General features: G+C 52.5%; 1 protein-coding gene across 1 annotated transcript in view; it reads left to right on the top strand.

The window, feature by feature from the left end:
* The window catches only part of ATP2C2 (ATPase secretory pathway Ca2+ transporting 2), a 56,655-nt gene that overhangs the window by 1,566 nt on the left and 33,324 nt on the right, over positions 1-21,765 (top strand). Inside the window, exons 3-7 of the mRNA XM_069456729.1 lie at positions 13,908-14,018; positions 15,886-16,002; positions 20,047-20,136; positions 21,486-21,521; positions 21,622-21,683. Of these exons, the coding sequence (XP_069312830.1) occupies positions 13,908-14,018; positions 15,886-16,002; positions 20,047-20,136; positions 21,486-21,521; positions 21,622-21,683 (416 nt within the window). The remainder of the gene's footprint in view (positions 1-13,907; positions 14,019-15,885; positions 16,003-20,046; positions 20,137-21,485; positions 21,522-21,621; positions 21,684-21,765) is intronic.

Raw genomic sequence — 21,765 nt, 5'->3', positions numbered from 1 at the left:
AGAGTTTGATCGCTGAGCCAGGTGGACTTCATTCCTGCAGAGCTTCTCGGAAGGGCCCTCAAAGGTCCCCCAGGCCTTCCGCCTGTCTGTAGGCGTGCTCTCCCGCCTGGTTGCAGACTGGGCTGTTCCCGGCAGCGCCCTGACGATGCGGGGTGTGTGACAACCAGCGGTGTCCGGGAGGCTGGCGATGCCAGCAGCCAGAAGGCCAGCTGAGAAACAAGGTGTGCTGTCTCCAAGGTGGCCTTGTGCAAACCCAGGAAATGACAATAAAGATAAGTGGGAACCTGAGGAGGGAGGGGGCGAGGCTGGGCGAGGAGCCTGTTTCCTGCCGGGTCGGCTCACTACCCGCACACCTCCTCTGCCTTCGCTCGCACCCTCTGATGTGAACTCCTTTTCTCGCAAGAGGGTTTGGAAAGGGAGCAGTGTTTGTTAAGGTGATCACGTCTACAGTCACTGGAACTCTCTTTTATTGTTTGCCACGTCCTGGACAGCTGTGGTGGCCTCTAAGGCCCCCTAGCCACTTTGCCTGTTACCCCAGGTGTAGTAGTAATCATTACTGAGCCCTCTTACCTCCCAGGTGAGTTTTATTGCAATCCTGTGATACAGGAGCACGCGGAAGCCCACAGGTGGGGCCACTTTCACTCACTCAATGCGTAGTTCCCGATGGCCAGTTTGACCGGGCGCTGAGGATGCAAGTACGTGCCAAACAGAGGTCACGGGGAAGGCCAACAAACATACAAACCAGGAGAAGCTTCATTTGAGACCCAGTGGCGTCAGGTGCAGTGGAGGATACACGTGCAGAGTGACCAGACGGAGGAGGGGGAAGAGAGGACCCCGAGTTAGAGGCACAGGAGCTGCATTACACGCAGTGTTCTGAGAAGGGCACGTTCTTGCTGCCTTTCCAGTGCAATGAAAAGTGTCTGAGAGGCCCCTTTGATTTAGTCACTGCAAAAAGCTTCCCTGCTCACCTGAACGTTAAGGTAAGAAGAACATGGGATGAGGAATTCCTGTTTCCTGGATGACTCAGTGCCACCCTTGGGGAAGCGTTCTGTCCCCCAGGGCTCCCGTCTCTTAACCGGGGCAAGCACAGCTCTGGCCGGCACTGCCGCTCTGGGTGGCCAGTGGATTCGTTCCTGCTGGGCTCTCCGGAGTGAGGACAGGGTCCCGATAGACACGTGCAGCCGTTCACCTCACACTCAGGGCAGCTACCGTGTGCCAGGTGGGGGCTGCGCACCAGGGCCGGGGTGTGAAAAGATGCACGTGCTCCCTGCCCTCGGGGTCCCCACCCGGTGAGCAGAGATGGGCACCGAATGGCAGGTGTGTACAATCTGGGAGAAAGACATGTTGTTTAAGGTCACTAGGGACAAAGGTCAGGCGTGTGCTGGATGAAGGGGAGGGGTTGATAGAGAGTTCTGGACACAAAGGAGTGAGGTGCAGGGGTTGGTGGCAGGAGGTGAGGCTGCAGAGGTGACCACACGGAGCCTTGTCAGAGAGGATGTGGGCTTTATCCCTAGCGCAACGGGATTATTGGAAGGTTTTAAGTCAGGACGTGATAGTCATTCATTTATTCACAGATGTGCCAACCGTTAGAAATATGGGAAACAGAACAGACACAATCAGATTTGTGTTTTTGAGAGATCATACTCAGTTACAGGAAGAGAATGTACGAGAGGGAATTCTGAGGCTTGCCCGTGTACACAAATCATTAATATTTCTCAGAATTTAGCAATATATGAGCATCTTCTTAAACAAATGTGTTGCAACTACCCAGTGTTGTCTTAAATGATTTATACTAGTGACTTCCATAAGTATAAAAGCATAAAATTTGCAATCAACATAGCTGTGTGCTTATAACTAACTGTAAAATCAAATTTATAACAGAATTACAAAGCACAAACATAGCAGCCGTCGTTTGCTGTGACTGGTGACATTCTACGAGAATTCAGCCAGCAGTGTTGGAGGGTTAGATTAGCCATTGATTGCTGTGTAACACATTACTTCCAAATGTGGCTTAAAATGACAAATAATTGTTGTCTCCCAGTTTCTGTGGGTCAGAAATCCGGGCGCGGCTTAGCTGGGTGTTCCTGGCTCAAGGTGTCCCATGGAGTCGCAGTGGGGCTGTGGCCGGAGGTGTGGTCTCATCTGAAGGTTCACAGGGTGGGAAGTGGGGAGCGTCCACTTCCATGCTCATTCTTGGGGTTGGTGGGTCACTCTGCAGCTGGGGTTCAGAGGCCGAATAGTCTGAGAAAAACCCCATAAAAACCTCCATAAAAGTGGAAACCACAGTTTCCAGTCTTCTAATAGCCTAGTCTCGAGATGGGACTTCACGACTTCGGCCATTTTCCATTGATTCGAAGCGAGTCTAGGTCCGGTCCCTACGCACAGGGAGGGGAGGGGTTACATAAGGGCTTGGACACTGGGGGAATTGGTGACCGGTGACTGTCTTAGATGCCGCCTACCAGGATGGTACAAAGAAATATTCCCTTAAATGAGATGATCCACATAAAAAGTCCTCGAACCACACCTGATACGTCATCTGCTCGGTAGTTCCATATTTTTGTTAGTGTTCCTTCTCATTTGCCTTGAGTTCTGTTTTCATTGCGATTCTTTGAATCTTCGTCTTGACAATGCTGTGCTGAAAATGTCTGTAGTCCAAAATGACATTGAAACGTGTCACGGCTTTGTTTGCTGGTTTGGGATGACCAGCTTCAGGCTTCAGTACAGCTGCCAGCAGGCAGCCGGCCGACATTTGATAAGCGTAGGACTGGCTCGTTCACTTGAAGATAAGGTTCAGAAGCCAGCGCTGGGCATTGTCAGAAGAGGATTTCTTCACTTTGCATGTATTTGTGTTGATGACCACGCTCAGTGCTGGCTGACGGTGGCAGCTGCTGTGTGCAGAGACTGGGTCACCCGCCTGCGACGTGACCACGCTTCTGCACGCTGGGGTACTTTAGAGCTGACTGTGGCGTGTGACGGCGCCCTTCCCTGCTCACCTTTCTCCCTGAGTCACTGCGAAGATGTCATCCCCACAGTGTGATGCGATTGTTATCACAGCTGTGAGTGTGCATCCTGGGGTCACATCACGGTCCTCAGTTGTAAGCCGGCCACCCAGGGTGTCTGTGTCACTGAGGCTAATCACTGAAACACAGGGTTAGCAAGTTCCCAGAAAACTTGAGGGTTCTGGGGATATGTATGAAGATGGCATCGCATTCTAGAGGAGACCGCACTGTGTTCCAGTGTGTTCGACGGTTGCTGCTCGGTGGTTCCCGCGTTAGGGGTGGGTACTGGGAGCTGGCGGGGGGCTCCTGTGCCCCCAGACACATAGCAGTGTGTGGGTCGGGGGTTCCTCCTACATCAGAGGCTGCCTGAGGAACACAGGTGGCTCCTACTTCTTCAGGGGGTAACATTCGGCTCCTGTTTCTCTCCAGTGGACAAAGAAAAGCTATAGAGGACCTAAGAGTTTGAGTTCTCTTCCCATGTCATCTAACAGTCTATCAAAAAGGAGAGAAAGGGACTTAGGGGAAAGCTTATTCGGGGACTTCAAAAATCGCATAAAGTATTTCGATTAGCCTGTCTAAGGCAGAAGTGGAGGGGACAGTATTTGGATGGCGGTTCGAGGGCTGATGCAGGTACCCAGCGAAAAGGACTCGTCTAGTGTCAGATATGAAGAAAACAGATGTTTTAAAACAGGGAGTGAGATGTTCAAAATATATTTTTAAAATGAGCATCTTAAATTCCCCTGGGGAGAGGTTTGTTTAAACACAGTAGGGCCTAGCTCTGTGACGGAGTCCTAGGCAGATGCTGGAGGTGACGCCATAGAATGTAGAACAACACAGAGGATGGCTGGGATTTTAATCTAACATTTTTATTACGAAAAGTGTCAAACAGACAGAAAAGTCGAAGGGCTAGAAAGCTGTACGCTCCACCCGGATTCAATTCTTTTGCCATATTTGCTTTATGTGACGCGTCGTGTGAGTGGGAACAAGGGGATGCCATCTCTTTTGAAAACACAAACTTTTACAGTGCGCAGAGTGTAAAATCTGGAAAGACAGAAGCCTTTGCGGTCTTCTGCGTTTTCCAAATGTCCAGCAAAAAGCATGGGTTAATTCTGTCACCAGAAGAAAGAGTTATGTGAAAAATAAAGAGGAAGTTTGAAAAAAGCAGAAGTCTGGGCCACCTTTGCTGGCTGGGTGGGTGTGGCTGGGTGGCAGTGGCGCTGTGGGCACCATCAGGTTAGACCCCAGGTCCCCAGTGGGGGTGCCGGAGCGCGCGCCCACCCACAGCAGGAGGGCGCCAGTGGAGACAGAGGATCGGCATGCAGCTATTTTGGGGGTCCCCAGCCCCTTGTGGCTTCCTGACACAGTTTGGGTGGGCACACTGGGGACTTCCACAGGGAGTGTAGCAGTGGCCGAGGGCAGGATGGAAAAGGGCTCAGGTCCGAGGAAGGCAGGTGAAGGCAGGTGAGGTGAGGCAGGGCTGGCTGCATAATCCGTAGGGCCCCGTGCAAAAAGGAAATGTGGGCATCTTGTGCAGAAAAGCAGGAAAACGCTCTCTCCCTCAACCTGTCGTGGTGGTTTCATTTGCTGTATAGCACTGCTGTCCCTCGCACGTGGGCCTGACCTCCAAGTGCACGGAGACCCTCCCAGGCCGCACCCCCCAGGCAGAAGGTGGTGGCTGCCGCTGGGTGGAGGAGCGGAGGTGGTGGGAGTTGGGGCCACGTGTGAGCCGCGCTGCCAAACCCCGGCACCTGTCAGCCCATTGGACTGAATTTCCACGCACAAATTCAAAAATAAAATTCTTACACGTTTCAAGATGGTGGCCATGGCACAGGGCACTCTGCACGGCTGTGCTGGTCTCCTGCCCGTGAAGCTGGCCCTGCCCAGGGTTCCTGCTGGAGAGGAAAAATAAAATTGATGTGACCCTGTGGCGTGGGCGGTTCTTCTGAACTGTCCTGGGCTTGCTGGCACTCGGTCTCCAAAGCGTCTCGGCTGAGACTCCCACGGCAGGAGCAGGTGGCGGCTTTCAGCGCAGACCACCGTCTTCCCCCTGCGTGGAACAGGGGTGGGGGGTGGCACCGGTGTTGCCAGTGGCTGCAAATCCCAAAGGCGACAGCGCCCTGGGCACCCATGGGTGCCATCGCCTCACAGCCCGGGTACTGCCTCAGTTCTGGGGCCAGAAGTCTATGGTCAGGGTGGCGGCAGGCAGGGTGCTCTCTCCTGCAGCTGCTCTCCTTGTCCTTGGCTGTCTCCTCCCCGTGTCCTCATGTGGTCTTCTCCCTGTCTGTTCTAATCACCTCTTCTTCCTTTTTTTTTTTAAGAGACAGGGTCTCACTCTGTCACCCAGGCTAGAGATCACAGCTCATTGTAACCTCAACCCCTGGGCTCCAGGGATCCTCCCACCTCTGCCTCCCAAGTATCTGGGACTATAGGCATGCGCCACCACGTCTGGCTACTTTTTTTATTTTTGTAGAGATGGGGTCTCACTATGTTGCCCAGGCTGGTCTCAAATTCCTGGCCTCAAGTGATCCTCCCACCTCAGCCTCCCAAAGTGCTGGGATTACAGGCGTGAGCCAGCCCGTGCCATATGGGGCCTAATCCCTTCTCATTAGGACACCAGTCATGTTGGGTTAAGTCACACCTTAATGACATCATTAAACCTTAATTGCCTCTTTAAAGAACTTATCTCCAAATACAGTCACATTCTGAAGTCCTGGTGGTTAGGACTTCAATACACATGAATCTGGATGTGGGGCAGGACTCAGCCAGACATTTTGTTCCTTGTAGAAAATATCTTGAGGGGTGATTTTTTCTTGGGGAGTTGAGGGTCACAATGAGGAAAAAATATATCATTTCTGCTGAGGTTGCAGACCCTGCAAAGTTGCTATTAACTCCGTGGTCTGTCCCTGGTCCGTGGGCAGGAGGTGAAGGGACTGCTCTTCTAGCTGGGCCACCTTCCCAGCGACATCCTGCAGCCTGTTGGAGGGATCCCAGAACAGCGCATGTCTGGCCCAGCGTGAAACTCGAGTACAGACAGGGGACGAGCTCGAGATTCTTAACTCTCCGGAGACCCCGGGGAGGAGAAAGTGGACCTGAGCAGGGCAGAGGCGGGCACCGCGCACCTTCGCTCTGCTTCCAGCCACGCTCCGTGTCAGTTGGGTCTGGGGACCTTACTCCCATGTATGTCTCGGGGTCCTCCCTGTCTTTGCACCCCGGCCGGACCCAATTTGGGGGCCTTCGCAGGTGTAGGGGGAAGAGTGTCATCCCCCTCCTGACTGGGGGACCACTCCTGACCGGGGGCTCAGGCGGGGGCAGTTCCTGCCTGGCTGTGTGCACCTCGGCAAATCTCCGAATCTCTGCACATTCACACGCCCGGGTGGAAGCTGGGTGTGGGGCGCTCACGTGCTTTTGCCGATTCCGTCTTTAGATCAGCTGTCGTCCAAGTGTGGTCCAGGGACCAGCAGGGTCGGCATCACTGGGAGCTTGCTAGAGATGCAGAATCGCAGGCTCCGCCCCAGACCCGCGGAGTCAGAAACCCGGTGGAGCCCGGCCATCCGAGTTCCCACAGGCCGTCTGGGTGCTTCCGCTGCTCACTTGGGTTTGAGAACCGCTGCTCTGAGTGGCGTGGTTCTCCATCTGCCTGATGTCATCTCCGGTTGGCTGGAGACAAAAGCATGAGCAAAACGCTGATCTGATCAAGTGGAGCTCATGTTCTGGTGCGAGAGACAGATACTTGCTCAGTCATTACACTAGTGAGTAATTGCAGATTGAGACAGGCCTGTGAAGGAAAGCAGAGCACATGAGAAAGGCCTTAGGCACAGCCCGGGCACGGGGGAGTGGTGACAATGCTACTGTTGCAATCCAGGTGTAGTCTGGGAAGACTTCCTGGAGGAGATGACAGAAACTTGGAGAACTCAGACTTGCACTTGGGCCACCCATGCTCCCGTATTTATTATTTTTATTTTTTACATCAGCCACATTCACACATGCCCTGGAGCCGGCAGCCTGGCCTACAGGAGATTTCAGGGAAGATGAGCCGGCTTCCTTCCTCTTTGAGCCGGGAGCTGCCAGTTTCCCAGGGAATTCCATAAATGGCAGCTCCCTCTGCGCCCCCTCCCCCAGGTGGCAGCATATGGAAATTTGAGTGACAGTTTTGTCTTTGCTACTGGATTCTGTCAGTCAGTTGCTGTTTATCTTTGGTGAACCAGGAACTGCATGTGTTTTCTTCTTTCCCTTTTTCCTTCCTCCTTTTCCTTTGTAAACTTAATTTTTTCACAAACCACAAATAAAAATTTGCACAGTTTAAAATTCCTCCTTCACCTGCCTCCCCATTTTTGATCCCGTTTTCCTTCTTGGCTGGGGGTGCAGGCAAGAGCAGGAGGGGAGGTAACGTTTGCTTCTCATCAGTTTGCAGTAACCAGATTACTGTGTGCTGGGCTGTTCCTGGCCTGTTTTCTGTGCTGTTCTAGAGAGACTGTGGGATCCTGGTTAAGAGCACTCAGACGACACCCCGGCTGCCCGGAGACACATTCCGGGTCTGCCACTTGCCAGCTGTAAGACTGCGGGCAAATTCCTTCATGTTTTCTTGCCTCTGTTTTCTCTTCTGTACAATGGGGTAGTAACTGTACGCACATCAGAGGCCTGTTGTGAGCTGGAATGATTCAGTGATTCAATATGCATGAAGCATTTGGGGTAGCAGCTGGTCACAGTAATTCTCATTATGTAATTATTAATTATGAGTAATTATTATTATACAACTACATAAGTGTCTTTTTTCCTACACAGGGTCATGCTGCACACACTCTTCTGCACCTGTCCCCACGTCCCTGGCGTGTATATAGATGAAGCCTGTTCTTTAAGGGCAACATAGGTGTTTGTACCTAACCCTGCTGAGGGACATTTAGGTGGTTTCCTTTTTCAATTTTTAGAACAATGTTATAATGAACATCTGTGGATGTACCACACTATTTTGAATCCTTACAAAAATCCCTGCAGGAATCTGAGGCTTGGAAAGTGAAGTAACTTGCCCAGGGCTGCATGCTCTGCCCGGAATGGGGACCCGGGGCTGCCCGAATGCTAAGCCCGAGTTCTGTGTGCTCGGCTCTCCTCGCTGGCATGACTGTGTTTCAGATGCATTCCTTGCAAAGACCTGCCCTGCCCCCTTAGGAATGGCCGTACTGATCTGACCCGCAGCCCCCGCAGCCCCCTTCCCTTCTGCAGCCTCTCAGGGTCGGTCCTGGGGCCACAGCAGAACCCAGGTTCCTCCTGGCGGAGGCTGATCTGTTCAGCCCAAAGCCATTGCAGTCACGGGGCAGAGGCTGACGCTAGCAGTGACGGCTGTGGCTTTCTCCCAAGGCGGGAGGAAAAACTGCCACTCTCCCTGGACCTACAAAGGCCACCTCAAGGGAGGGCAGGCAGGAGCCCGCAGGGGAGCCGGAGCACGGTGTCTGCCGCACGGTGATTTTCCGACTCCCCCTTCCTTCCTCAGTTCTGCCCTCAGGACGGGCTTCCTCTTCCCCGTGGACTTGGCCGTTTACTTATTCACATCAGCACTCGTGGATTCCTATTTGCTTTATGTGCTAAGATGTCAATATTTATTTTGATGCTCAGACTGTCTTAGATTTGGCCAACGGGGAGCCTCTTCAAGGTGGCTTCTGTGTCCCCTTGACGTTTTTCCATCTTTCTTGAGCACGTCCCTGTTTTCTGGCATGACAAGAAACGTCAGCCTCATGTTGTACTTTCCACGCCTGGAATCAGCCGTTCCTCACAGGCCCCTGGGCCGTCTTCCCTGGAAGGATCGTATTTTGGAATCAGGGTCTGGCACTGGGAGTTCATTGTTCCTCGGGCGCTGTTGCCCCCTGGGCCCTCCCAGAGTGGGGTGTGGGTGTGCGCACGCTGTCAGATCTATATTCGGTTTATGTCTGTCTATACATCTCCGCAGATTCCAACCCAGTGAATACCGACCGTACGCTCAGGCCAGCGCTTTGTGTCTTTGTAACCCTCCTCCCCCGCGGCGAGACACCAGCTTTCATTGTCGCTGTGTGTTTCCTCATTGCACAGTGTCCCTGTTCAAACCTCCCCTTTCTAGAGGAGGAAGCCGAGGCACAGGATAGGTGTTGGACAAACATGTTGGAGAAATACATGTCTGCGTAAACCCTGGAACAGGGAAGAGATCGTTGGGGTCTAAGTCAAGAAGTGTTTGAAATGATCGAATGGGGGAGGCTGTCTGCCCGGAGGTGCCACGTGCTCGCTCGCTCTGTCTGCAGTGAGCTCGCAGCTCGCTTGGCCAGCCAGCTCGTCTGTCAGCACGGGCCACGTTTGCCCTGCGTGGTTTCCTCGGAAGCCTCTGGTATGTTAAATATCAGCCCTGAGCCGTGTTTGCTTGGTGAAACTGCTCTGAGTCCTTCCGGACTATTTCCTTGGGGCCAAGGACTACCCTGCTCAGCATCGCCAGCCGGACACACCAGCGGGGTCTGAGTGCTGCAAGCAAACCGTGATTTGGGGTCACACAGGAGGCACAGACGCAAAAGGCCACATAGTGTGCCATTCCATTTGTACGAAAGGTGCAGGGTTGTTATCTCTGTAGAGACAGAATGCAGATGAGTCGTCACCAGGGGCTCGGAGATGGCATGGGGGTGACTGCTTCCTGGGTTGGGGATTTCTTTTTCGGGTGGAAAGTGTCTTGGCATGAGTTAGAGGTGGTGGTTGCACAACATCGTGAAGGGACTAGATGCACTGAATTGTATACTTTAAAATAGTTAATTTTATGTTGTGTGAATTTCTCCTTAATATAAAAAAACTCAGAGAGGGAGAAGCACAAAGGAGAAAGGGAGGTGCGGTTCCGCCCAAATCAGGTTTGCCCAAAAGAGAGAATTAGGGGTGCTGGAGAGAGCACGTGACCTTAAGCAGGACGTGACACTCTCTTTACAAAAGGGACAAACTGCGATGGGAGGTGGACAGATGACTACAAGATGAAAACAAGCCGCGGCTCTCTGAGCCTTCAGCCCCACAGCCCTGGGCGACTGCCCTCATCTCTCCTCTCTTCTGTAGCTGCACAAACACCTGTCATGGGCCAAGGTGTGTCCCCCCAAAAACATATGTCGAAGCCCTAACCCCTGCTACCTGCACATTGCACCCCTATTTGGAAATGGGGTCTTTATAGATGCAGTCAAGTTAAAACAAGGTCAGGCTGGATTGGATCGGACCCTCATCCAGTGACGGGGTCTTTATGGAAAGAGCAGACAGAAGACACTCGGGGAACACGGCCACGTGCTGACGGAGGCCGAGACTGGTGTGATGCACCCACGAGCCAGAAGCGCCAAGGACTGTCGCCATCCCCCGGAAGCAGGAGAGGCGAGGACGGGTCCTTCCTGCAGCTCCTGAGGGAGCAGAGCCCTGCCGGTGCCCGCATGTCCGAGTTCCGGCTTCCAGACCTGCGAGCAGATAAATGTCTGTTGTTTCAGGCACCCAGCTCGTGGGGCTTTGCCACAGCGCTGGACGCTGTTGCGAGTAGCCCGAGGAAACTCACACGCAAAGAAACTGTTGCCAGTTCTGTGTTACTTACTGTAACAAAGTACCACCAAATAATGGCTTAAAGCAACAGACATTTATAGTCTCTGCAGTTCTGGAAGCTCCAAGTCCAAAATCGAGGCGGCACAGGGCCCCGCTGTGTTTGAGGCTCCAGGCCAGTGTGTTCCGTGCCTGACTCTTAGCTCACGGCCTTGCGGCCGTCCTCGTGTTCCTCGGCGTGTGGCCACATCCCTGCGATCTCTGCCTCGGTCTTCGTGTGGCCTCCCTACCTTTCCCCACATCGTCTTCCCTTTGTGCGCATCTGTTTCGGTGACAAATTTCTCCTTAAGGACACCACTCCTGTGGGATGGGGCCCATCCTGATGGCTCATCTCAGCTTGATTCCTTCTGTAAAGACCCTGTTTCTAAATAAGGTCACACTCTGAGGTACCGGGGGCTCAGGCTTCAAGCTTTTGGGGGAGAATGCGATTTAACTACATCAGCACTTCGTTCATGTTCAAGGCTGAATGCTGCTCCGCAGCGTGGGTGGAGCTCATGCTGTTCACCCGTCATCCATCGATGGGCATTTGAGCAGCTTCTGCTTTTTGACTCTTGTGAGTGTCATGCTGCTGTGAACAGTCGTGAACCTGTGTTAGTCGAGGCCCTGCTTTCTGTTCCCTGGGGTACGGGCCTAGGAGAGTAAGTGCTTTTGCTCACAGAGGGAGCTTGGAGCCCAGTCCTCCCACTTTGGGCTCCAGACTCTGCCCTGCAGTCGCTGAGCATGGTGGGGGAGGGTCTCCCCAGCCAAGCCCCCCCTCCAGTGCCTCGTATGCCCAGTGCCCGCCCCTGTCTCTCAACCGTATTAACTTTTATTTATTTATTTATTTATTTTGAAACAGAGTCTCGCTCTGTCGCCCAGGCTGGAGTGCAGAGACATCATCATAGCTCACAGCAACCTCAAACTCCTGGGCTCCGGCGATCCTCCTGCCTTGGCCCTCCTGAGTGGCTAGGCCTATGGTTAATTTTATTTGTTGTAGAGATGGGGTCTCACTAAGTTGCCCAAGGTGGTCTAGAACTCCTGGCCTCAAGTGATCCTCCCCTCTTGGCCTCCCAAAGTGCTGGGATCACAGGCGTGAGCCACTGTGCATAGCCAGGGCTGGCCTTTTAAAAAAATCTTCAAAACTCCCCAGTGACACACAGGTTCTCTCCCCAGTCACAGGGCTGGTCAGTGAGGGGACAGGGTTTGAGACCAGGCTATGGGATTCTAGCCTCTGTGTTCCTTCAGCTGCATTGTGTGTCTTCTTGCTCTTGAATTTCTTAAACATGGCTGAGCCACCCAAGGGATGCCACCGTCCCATGCCATCAGTCCCTGTGCTTCCGATCAAGTGCCAGAGACGTGGCTCAAGCCGGCCCCTCCTGGGCACTCAGAGTGGGTCTGGCATGATAGCAGGCCCTCACCGTGCATGAGCTCGCTTAGCTCTACAAAAACTTGGCAAGGCTGGCAGAATGCTCCCTTTTTACAGGTGGGTCCACTGCAGTCAGAGATTGTCACTTGCTGAGACGCCCCACCAGCAAGCGGAGCTGGACTGGCTCCTGAGCAGCACTGGCAATGGGGGTAAACTGAGGCATGTGCCTGCAGCTGTTTCTCCCATGGAGCCACCTGGGCCTCTCAACTGGCGTCCGAGTAACTGAGGACGTGGGCTCCTGCCCTCGGAATCCACGTCATGTCTGTGCTGACAGATGGAGTTGGGGGCGGGGAATGGAGTGGCGCATTCCTGGGGGACACAGGACTCCTTCAGTGGCATTGTTGTGTCTCATGAGCCCAGGAAATAAATATATTTTTAGCTAAGTAAGCTGCTGCCCCGAACTAAACCAGGATTCTGGTGAGGAGGACAGAGGTGGTCAGGGGGGAGAACTGTGGGGTGGGGTCTGCTGTGGTCCCCTTGGAGGTGATCGGGTTTTATCCTGAGAGCAACTGGATTCTGTCCAAGTGTTTTCAAGCATGGTGAGAGCTGTCACAACTGGGTTTACACACTTCAGGGTTACCTGAGGTGCTCTATGGAAAGTGACTCTGGTGTAGTCATGGCAAGACTGAGACCTGCCAGGGGGGCAAGTGCTGAACCCCCGGGACTGTCTCCACCTGTGGTTTGGGAGAGGAGGGAGCACGGATTTAGTACAATGGAACCAGATCCTGAGGATGGAAAAGAAAATCTGTCCGATGGTGTACGTAACCTTGACTTAAGGAAAGTTCGACATGGGCAGATGAGCCTGTTGGCTGGTCTGTAATCACTGCCGTGCCGCCTGGGCATCCGCACAGTGGGCAGCAGCACCTCCCAGCAGCGGAGGTGGCAGGAAGTGGAGGTGGCCGGCAGAGCTCCGCTAACAAACAGGCTTTGGGAGGAGCTCGCCTGGGGTGGGGGAGGGCATGGCAAGAGGGAAAGAGGAATTTGCAATCTCTATTCCAGCTAAAGGAAGAAGTTGGTCAATACCTCTCCCCCTTCCTCCTTCCCAGTTCCCAATAACCTGCTGGGAAAGGAAAAGATGATTATCGTGTCCTGGGTATCAGAATACTAGGAATAACTTTGCAAAAGCTTCTAGCGTTTTCCTGACTCTGAGGTGTCCTCTGTGTAAGCATAGCCTCCCAGAGCCTCCACGTGCTCCATGTGGCCTCTTCCCAGGAAGAAGCAGGTCTCAGCACAGCACCCCCAGAGTCCCAGCACTCGGCTGTGTCCCCCACCCCTTTTCTTGGATTATTTAAAATGTCTCATAGAACCAGGCTGCGATACAGCCTGTCTCCAGCAGGGGGCACTCTCTAAAGCATGGTGTGTACTTGACTGAGCATCCCAGAAGTTCAAGGTTCAGGGTTCTCCATACGTGTACTGTTGCCCTATGCTGTCATCTTGTGAGTTCCAATTCTGTTAAATAAGTTTGCTTAAAAGTGAATGCATCAGTGTTAGCCAATGACTGGAAGTAGTCCAAATGTCCATCAGCAGCAGAACGGATCCATCGATTGTGATGTACGCACATGGTGGAACACTGAGCAAGGGGAATTAGTGAACCACTGCTCCATGCAACGTCTTGCATGAACCTCACTACCAACATCCAGTGAGAGACATCAGACACGGAGGAGTGTATATTGCATGTCGCCATTTCTATAAAGTTCAGACCTGGCAAACCCCATCTCTGGTGATAGGAAGCAGGGTAGCAGTTACCCTCCAGGTTGGCGGGTAGCACAGAGGGTATCTGGGGCCCGTAATGTCTGTTTCTTGATTTGGAGGCTGGTTGACAGGCTGTTGTGTGAGTTCCACACTTGTGCACACATTCTAAATGTGTATTATGCTTTAAAAGATGCATCAGGAAAAACACTTCAATTTGCTTAACAACAGTCCTGTTCTTTCCCCAGATCGATGAACAACATGAGCTCAAAGCCATCGAAAAGGAGAAGAAGGTGGCAGCTCTGCCGCCCAGGGAAGCGTGCAAATGCCACAAGGAGGATTTGGCCGAAGCACTTTGTGTAAGAACCGAATTTGTGTCTGATGCCAACTGTTACAAGAGTTTTAGATTTAAAAGAAAGCCACAGAAAGCCCCGAAGACGGCTTTGAAATGCTGTCATTATACACTTGTATCATCAGTGTCGGAAAATACGCTGAATGGTTCCAGTCTCCTGGGGAGAACAGCAACACTGTTGTCAGCAGAGCTCACCCCCGTTAAGCCCTTGCGGGAAGACAGGCGTCCTTCTGGACACTTCATGTGTGTCGCTTCTCTTAACGCTCCTGTGTGCTGGCGAACACACAGAGGCACAGAGAAGGTGTGACCCACGCAGTTAGCAAGTGGCCCAGCCCTGGATTAGACGTAGCACAGCCTGCTGTTGAATCCTTTAATTTTCTTTACTGAGCAAACATACTGCCGCACGGGCGGGTGTGTCCACACTCATAACACGCCACACTTCGGCAGAGCAAACACGAGTCCACCAGCACAAGGGCACATCCTCCGATTTCAAGGAAGTTGGAAGTCGATGATTCATGCCTGTCTTTTCTTGAGAATAATCCAGAAGTCTATTTAAATTCAAGGTCTACTTATTTTTATTTGGAAAAGGGGAGGGAATATTTTTCCCTCCCTGAACATTTTCCTGACCAAGAAAATGAGCTAGATTTTCCCCCGTATTCAAAAGGATGTAGGAGTCACTGCAGCTTCCCCTGTCACCTCTCCCAGCAAGTACAGCTGCCTTGTTGTTGACCTTTGAAAACAAGGGCACCTTTGTTGTGACCAGAACAACAAAGTTTCCTTCCATTATTATTGGCTCAAATTATATAGTTAAGGAATTTGTTTATGGAAAGACCTTGGAATGGTATCTGGCACAATGAATGTACAATGTAATAGTTTTAGCTACTGTTGTTTCTTAGGACAGGACTTTGTGTTTTTAAAAAAAATTTTAATTGTGGTGAAATAAACCACGTAAAATTTATCATCTTGATTATTTTAGGTGTACATTTTGGTAGTGCGAAGTACACTCACATTGTCACGCAACCATCAGCATCACCCATTTCCGGAATTCTTTTCCTCTTGCAAAACCGAACCTCTGTCCCATTAAATACTAACTCCCTGTTCCCCCTCCCCAGCCCTTGACAGCTGTCATTCTACTTTCTGTCTCTCTGAATTGGACTCCTCATATTAAGTGGGATCGCACAGAATTCGTCTTTCGGCGATTGGCTTATTTCACTTCAACCTCAAGGTGTAACTTTAAGGCTCACCGTGTTGTAGCCTGTACGAGAATTTCTGCATTTTAAAGCTAAATAGTATCTGCTTGTATGTATACACCACAGTTCATATATTCATTCGTCACTGACACTGGGGTTGCCGCCACCATGTAGCTATTGTGAGCAAGGCTGTTACGAACACGGGTGTGCAAACAGCTCTTTAAAATTCGCTTTCAATTCTTTCAGTCCTGTACCCCAAAGTGCCATTGCTGGGTCGTAGGATAATTGCATTTGCAATGTTTTGAGCAGCTGCCCTACTATTCTCCACCTCAGCTGCACCATTCTACAGTCCTAAGGCTTTTTCTTTTTTCTTTTTTTTTTTTTAGAAGAAAATATGTGTTTCTGCATTTCTGGAATTCCATACTGCAGTTCCATTTGTTGCAATGGGGCCCAGGGTCATCTTTTCTGCTATAATTAGAGGGCAGGAGTGGTGATCGGACTGTGCATTTTCCTTCTGTCTTTGCACCCTCTGCACGTGGTCTTCAACAGGTCCCCTCACCCTTGTGGGCAAGCCCATGTTCCTAGCGCGTCCTGGAAGCAGCTGGATGCCCGAGTGGGAGTCTGTGACTTGGGCTCCTTGGCCCTTGTTGGGCTGTCAGCTTGTGCTTGGCTGTGTCCCCGCAGGTAGACCTACACACTGGGCTGTCAGAGTTCTCGGTGACGCAGCGCAGGCTGGTGCACGGCTGGAACGAGTTTGTCGCTGACAACACCGAACCTATATGGAAGAAATACCTCGATCAGGTAGGACCGCAGGTGTCATTCTTTGCATTAACAAGCGGAAGCCAGGGGGGGATGGGGCAGACATTCATCATTTAAATATTGATTGAGGGAGTCCTCGGACAGATCACTCCCCTCTCAGGCTGCTCTTAGCAGGCAGAGCGACTGTGAGTAGATAACTAACTACCCTGCCAGCCGAGATCATGAATGGTAGTGATTACGTTCATAGAGGGTTCACCACGGGCCAGGCACCAGGCTAAGTGAACCAGTAAATTAGTTAGCACTCATCTGTGTAATCCTCCTGCTAATCCCTGTTTTGCAGATGAGGAAGATGAAGTACGGAGAGGTTGAAAGATTTCCCCAGGGTGTATAGGGCTGCCAGGTTTAGCAAAAAAAAAAAAAGAAAAAGAAAAGAAAAGAAAGGCAAGATTCCCTTTTAAATTTAAATTTCAGATACATAAACAAGAGGTAATTTTAGTATACCAAATATTTATGTACCAAATATTGCAATGAATATACTTATACTAATTTTTTAAAGCTCTTTGTTTATCTGAAATTCAAATTTAACTGGGCATCCTACAGTTTACCTGCAACCTGAGCTAAAGTCACGTAGCAGTGAGACACAGCGCTGACAGCCACATCCAGGGAGCTGGCTCCAGGGCCCCTGCCCCTGCTGGCTGTTGCCATCAGCACTGGCATGGTGCTGCACGGCTGGCACGCAAATGACATGCCCAGAAGCCATTAGGAAGAGGAAAGAAGAAAATTGAAATAGACAGGGCTACAAGTTCCAGTCTAGAACTTGGCACCCCCACCACCCTACCAGGACCCGTTCAGAAAGGCCCAGAATTTTCCACATACCTGAGGGCACTTAGGTTGCCTCAGTTCCCCCTCCCCGGCCCTTTGCACACCTTGGGCCCCCATCCCGTCCCTGGTCCCTGGGAGACCCCCTCCTCCTCTGGCTCCTGGGCTGCGCCCGGCTGCAGCTGCCTTCCTATTGGCTCCGTGTTTGACGCTTCCTGATTGGGCGATTCGGGGGCCAATCACAGTCCTCCTTGCAGCACCTTTTCCTCCCTGTACTGGGCTGAATGGTGTCCCCGCCAAATTCATGTCCACCCAGAACCTCACAATGTGACCTCATTTGAAAATAGGGTCTTTGCAAATGAGATTAGTTAAGAAGAGGTCGTGCTGGATTGGGGTGGGCCCTACATGCCTGGTGTCCTTAGAAGCAGCCCAGGCAGGCATGCACGCGTGCACACACGCACAAACACACAAACGCACACACACACACACACACACACGCAGAGCAGTGCAGGTGACGGTGAGGCAGCCATCGGAGGGATGTGTCTACAAGCCAAGGACCGAGGCAACCGCCAGGAGCCGAGTGGCAGGGAAGGATGTCCCCGGAGCTTGCGGAGCGAGCGTGCACCTCGGACGCTCTGCTCCAGGCTCCCGCCGGCAGCGCTGTGGGAGCACAAACTCCCACTGTCTCAGGCCCCCGGTGGGTGGAAATTTGCGACAGCGACAGCGGCCACAGGAAACCCACAGGCCCCGGCCCGGGCTCTGCAGAGCTAACACCTCCCTCTTCTCTGAGCTCCGTCCTCCCCTGGGCTCCCAAGGGAAGGCGCATCCGCGTCCGCGGTCGTGAGCTCTGCCACGTGGCTTCAAGCCAGCCCGGGGACTCTCTCAGTCCCTTCCCCTTGCCGAGCTGCCCCTGACCACCCGTCACCAGGGGCTCACGGAACCAAAATTGCGACTTCCTCTGTAACCAACACCTTTTTTCAACTCTTTGTTAGGGAAAATTTCAGAAATATTCATAAGGAGAGAGAATAACATAATGACTTCCGCAATCCCGTCACCTCGCTTCGATCATTGTCAACCCATTTTGGCAGGTTTTTAATGCCCCACTTTTGTCTCTGCAGTATGGGGAACAAATTCTAGACGCTGAGTGATTTTAGCAGTTACAGGCCAGCACGCATCTCTGTTTCCTTTCTCCTACCCTGGGATGCGACACCATTAGCGCTTCGTTAGCACCAGCTCAGGCCCAACCGTGACCCGGGACCCGTGACCCGCGACCCGCTTCCCCACGGGCCCAAGACGGCTCTGCACACTTGGCTTGTTAGAACCCGGGTCTGAGCAAGCCCGCCTGTTGCATTTGGATGGTGTGTCCCTTAAACCGTTTCATTCTAAACTCTTTTTCTAATCTGTGACTTGGTGTCCATGGAACAGCTTATGGAGGCCACAAGATTAGTGGACGGTTTATTTGTGTATCGAACACATCACTGTTACGGAGAAGCCTGTAACTTATTGAGTGCGGCCTGTCCTGGGAACGGCAGCGCAGGTCTCCAGTTTGGGGCGGGGGGTTAGGTTCTACAGTCCACAGGCCCTGAGTGTCTCAGACCCTCGTGCCAGGGCGCAGCGGGCGAGCTGGCTTTGAGGTACGGTTCTCTCTGGAAGTGTGGTGACCCCCGCTCCCGCCTGCCCCTGGCAAGGACAGATGGGAAAACGTCCCCGCAGAGCAGCTGTTGGATCAAGGGCCCTGACACAGGAACTCGAGTGGCCACAGCTCCTCCACCCACCCAGGTCCACCCAGGTCCTTCCGTGACGGGTCTGGAGCGCCTCTTGGCCGCCACTTCCCACCGAGCAGCCGCTGTGCTCTCGCCGCCACGCTGAGTGCTCACAAGAGCCAGGAGGGAGGCGGGGCTGGAGAAGGCAGGGCTTTGCGTGAGGTTTCTGGGTGAGACAATGGTGGGGACAGGGCAGAGCCCGCCGGATTCCTGAGCTCCCGCCCACCACGCCACATGCTCAGACCTGCGCATAAGCGCGTGTGGTGCAGCCGGGAGTTCAAGGCCATCCCTCCAGGTCCACAGTGCAGTGATGGAGTGTGCGACCACGCCCATCTCACGGTCCTCTGCCTACGTGTCCACCACTGATGACCCTCCCAGGGGTCATCCTGACACTGTCCCAATCAAGACAGCAGCCTTGGCCCACCCAATCCCCACAGTGCTCCGGGCCAGGTTCTAGGTCCCAGGAGGGCTGGGGACACCAGGGTGGTCTGTGTCCTTGGGAAGATTACGTTCTAGCAGTCGACAGAGATAAGCAATTGATAGAATTGTAGCTAAGACAGCAAATGTCTTTGGGCTGCTCAGTATTAAGGAGTCAAAGCAGTTGCTGTGGTACACTCAGGGCCACTGGTAAGCTGGACAAAAAGGCCCTGCCCCGCACTCAGAGGGCACAAAACATGGCAATTCTGGGAGGGGGGTGTGTGTGTGCCCATGTGTGTATGTGAGAGAGAGATCCCTTCTTGCATCCCACCGCATGGCGCTGATGGGCTGGTTTTCATGAGAGCATGAATCACACGTTCGATCACATTTCCTCCTTTGCATTGGCTGCTGGGAAGCTCAGAGCCCAGTGTGCAGCCCTGTTTTAAACAACAGTGACTTGCTTGTTGATATTTTAACTCTCTTCCTGATCTTGGTCTTTGGTCTGCTCTCTCTGGTCCTGTTTCTGTGTGTTTGTGTTTCCTTTCAACTCTGTAACATGGGCTACCACGAAGTGTTTCTGTGAGATGGAGGGGCAGGTACATAAAACTACAAGTAAAAATCCTCTCAGTTTTCCGTAATACCTGTTTTGAAGAGGGACATCATCGAAGTTCCCACATGCTGTTGAGGACAGATGGGCATCCAAGTTTGGGTGGCTAAGATGCAGAGGATTTGGGAAGCTGGCATGATGAGAGCATCCTTCGGCCAGGCTGGACCAGGACTGGCATCCCCCCAGGGGCCTGGCCCACAGCGCTGTGGGGATTGGTGGGGCAAGACCAAGAACTCAGAGGCAGGGCCGAGGCTGGTGTCTTGATGGGGACAGTGTCAGGTGACCCTTGGGAGGGTCATTAGTGGTGGACTTGTAGGCAGAGGAGGACCATGGTCTCCCTGGGCCCTCGATCTCTGCACTGTTGACCTGGACACATGGCCTTGAACTAAGGCCTACATCCCACACACTTCTGCACGGTGAGAAGCCCAGGCTGGTCTTTGTGAAACTAAAGAACGCACCGGCTTGTGTTTCATCTTCCAGTTTAAGAACCCCCTGATCCTGCTGCTGCTGGGCTCTGCCTTGGTGAGCGTCCTCACCAAGGAGTACGAGGACGCCGTCAGCATCGCCATGGTGAGTGTGTCGGGAGCAGCGCCCGGCTCCCAGGCAGGGCTGCCGAGGGGCTGGCTGAATCTCTGCTTATTGTCATTATGTGAGGAAAACAGTTTGCTGCAGAAAAAAAAAAAATAGAAAATACAGCAGAAAGAAAGGAAAACAAATCCACATCCTTCTTTACCCCTGTGCCGTCTTGGTGGACACTAGGTTGTTTCTAGTTCGTTGCTACTGGGAACAGCTATGCAGTGAATTTCTTTCCATGGCCCCTGGTTGCAGCAGCCAGATGCCGAGCTGTGCACACTTACAGAGAGTCATCACCCTGAATCTGTTACCCAGAGATAATCACTGAACACTTAAAAAAAATTTTTTTGGCCGGGCTTGGTGGCTCACACCTGTAATCCCAGCACTTGGGGAGGCTGAAGGAGGAGGATCGCTTGAGACCAGCCTGGGAAATACAGTCAGACACTGTCTCTACAAAAAAAAAAAAAAATTTTTTTTTAATTAGCCAGGTGTGGTGGTGTGCAACTGTAGTCCCAGCTGCTCAGGAGGCTGAGCCAGGAGGATCGCTTGAGCCTAAGAGTCGGAGGCTGCAGCGAGCTATGGTCACCCACAGCACTCCAACCTGGGTGAACAGCAAGACCCTGTCTCAAAAAAATGTTTCTCTAAATTTAGGTAAAATTCACATAATAAAAAAATTCACCATTTTATTAATAAAATGCACAACCAGGGGAGTTTAATGCATTCATGATATTGTACAATACTGCCTCTGTCTGGTTCCGAAACATCTTCATCATCTCAAAAGGAGACCCTGTGCCCACTAAGTCACTTCCTGTCTCCCTCCACCCCTTGGCAGCTGGCCGGGGAGGCCGTGCCCTTGCCTGTTCGGGTGTGTCCCAGAGAGGGACTCACGTGACGTCTGGCCTCCGTGGGACGCCCCTTGCTGGCTCTCATCCCGCTTCTTTCTGTCTCTGCAAGTTACTGTTGCAAACACAAACTCAGACTCGCTCCGCACAGCGGGGTTTGCTGCTTCTGTGTGAAAGGCGGGGGTTAGAGCCACGCTGATGTGGGACGGTGTCTACGACGTGCTGCAAGAATGTGGCAGTTTATGAAAGAACACGCCTGTGTCGTGCAATGCGTGTTGAGCGTCTGTGTGGGAAGATCTAGTGGATGTCTGGGAGGTGGAATTCGGTTTCTCTGCTCTCTGGCTTGTCTGCTTCCCAAAGTTCTTCACAGTGCGCTTATTTTGCAAGGAGAAGGGAAATCTATTTTGAAAGGCGTGTTCCCTGCCCCCACTGCCCGCCGTGGCCCTGCGCTCTCTCTCTCGTGGAGACCCTGGTGCTCACGCCCTGCTCTCGTTTGCTCTCCAGGCCGTGCTCATCGTGGTCACCGTCGCCTTCATCCAGGTGAGTGTTTCCTGAGGTCCTGGGCGGGGTGACCTGGGTGGGAAGAGAGAGTCACGGAGTTCCCATCTTTGAACGGCGTGTCTGATGCCCTTCCTGCCAGGAGTACAGGTCGGAGAAATCTCTGGAAGAGCTGACTAAGCTGGTGCCTCCAGAATGCAACTGGTAAGCCAGAGCTTCTTTGGGACTTTTTGGTTCATTAGAGAAGTTGGTGGGGCTGGTGAGTTTGGCAAACATCATATCCTTT

Source organism: Eulemur rufifrons, chromosome 23 (assembly GCF_041146395.1).
Source record: "Eulemur rufifrons isolate Redbay chromosome 23, OSU_ERuf_1, whole genome shotgun sequence".
NCBI lineage: Eukaryota > Metazoa > Chordata > Mammalia > Primates > Lemuridae > Eulemur > Eulemur rufifrons.
Note: the sequence above shows the minus strand (reverse complement) of the source record. Positions and strands in the feature narration are given on the sequence as shown.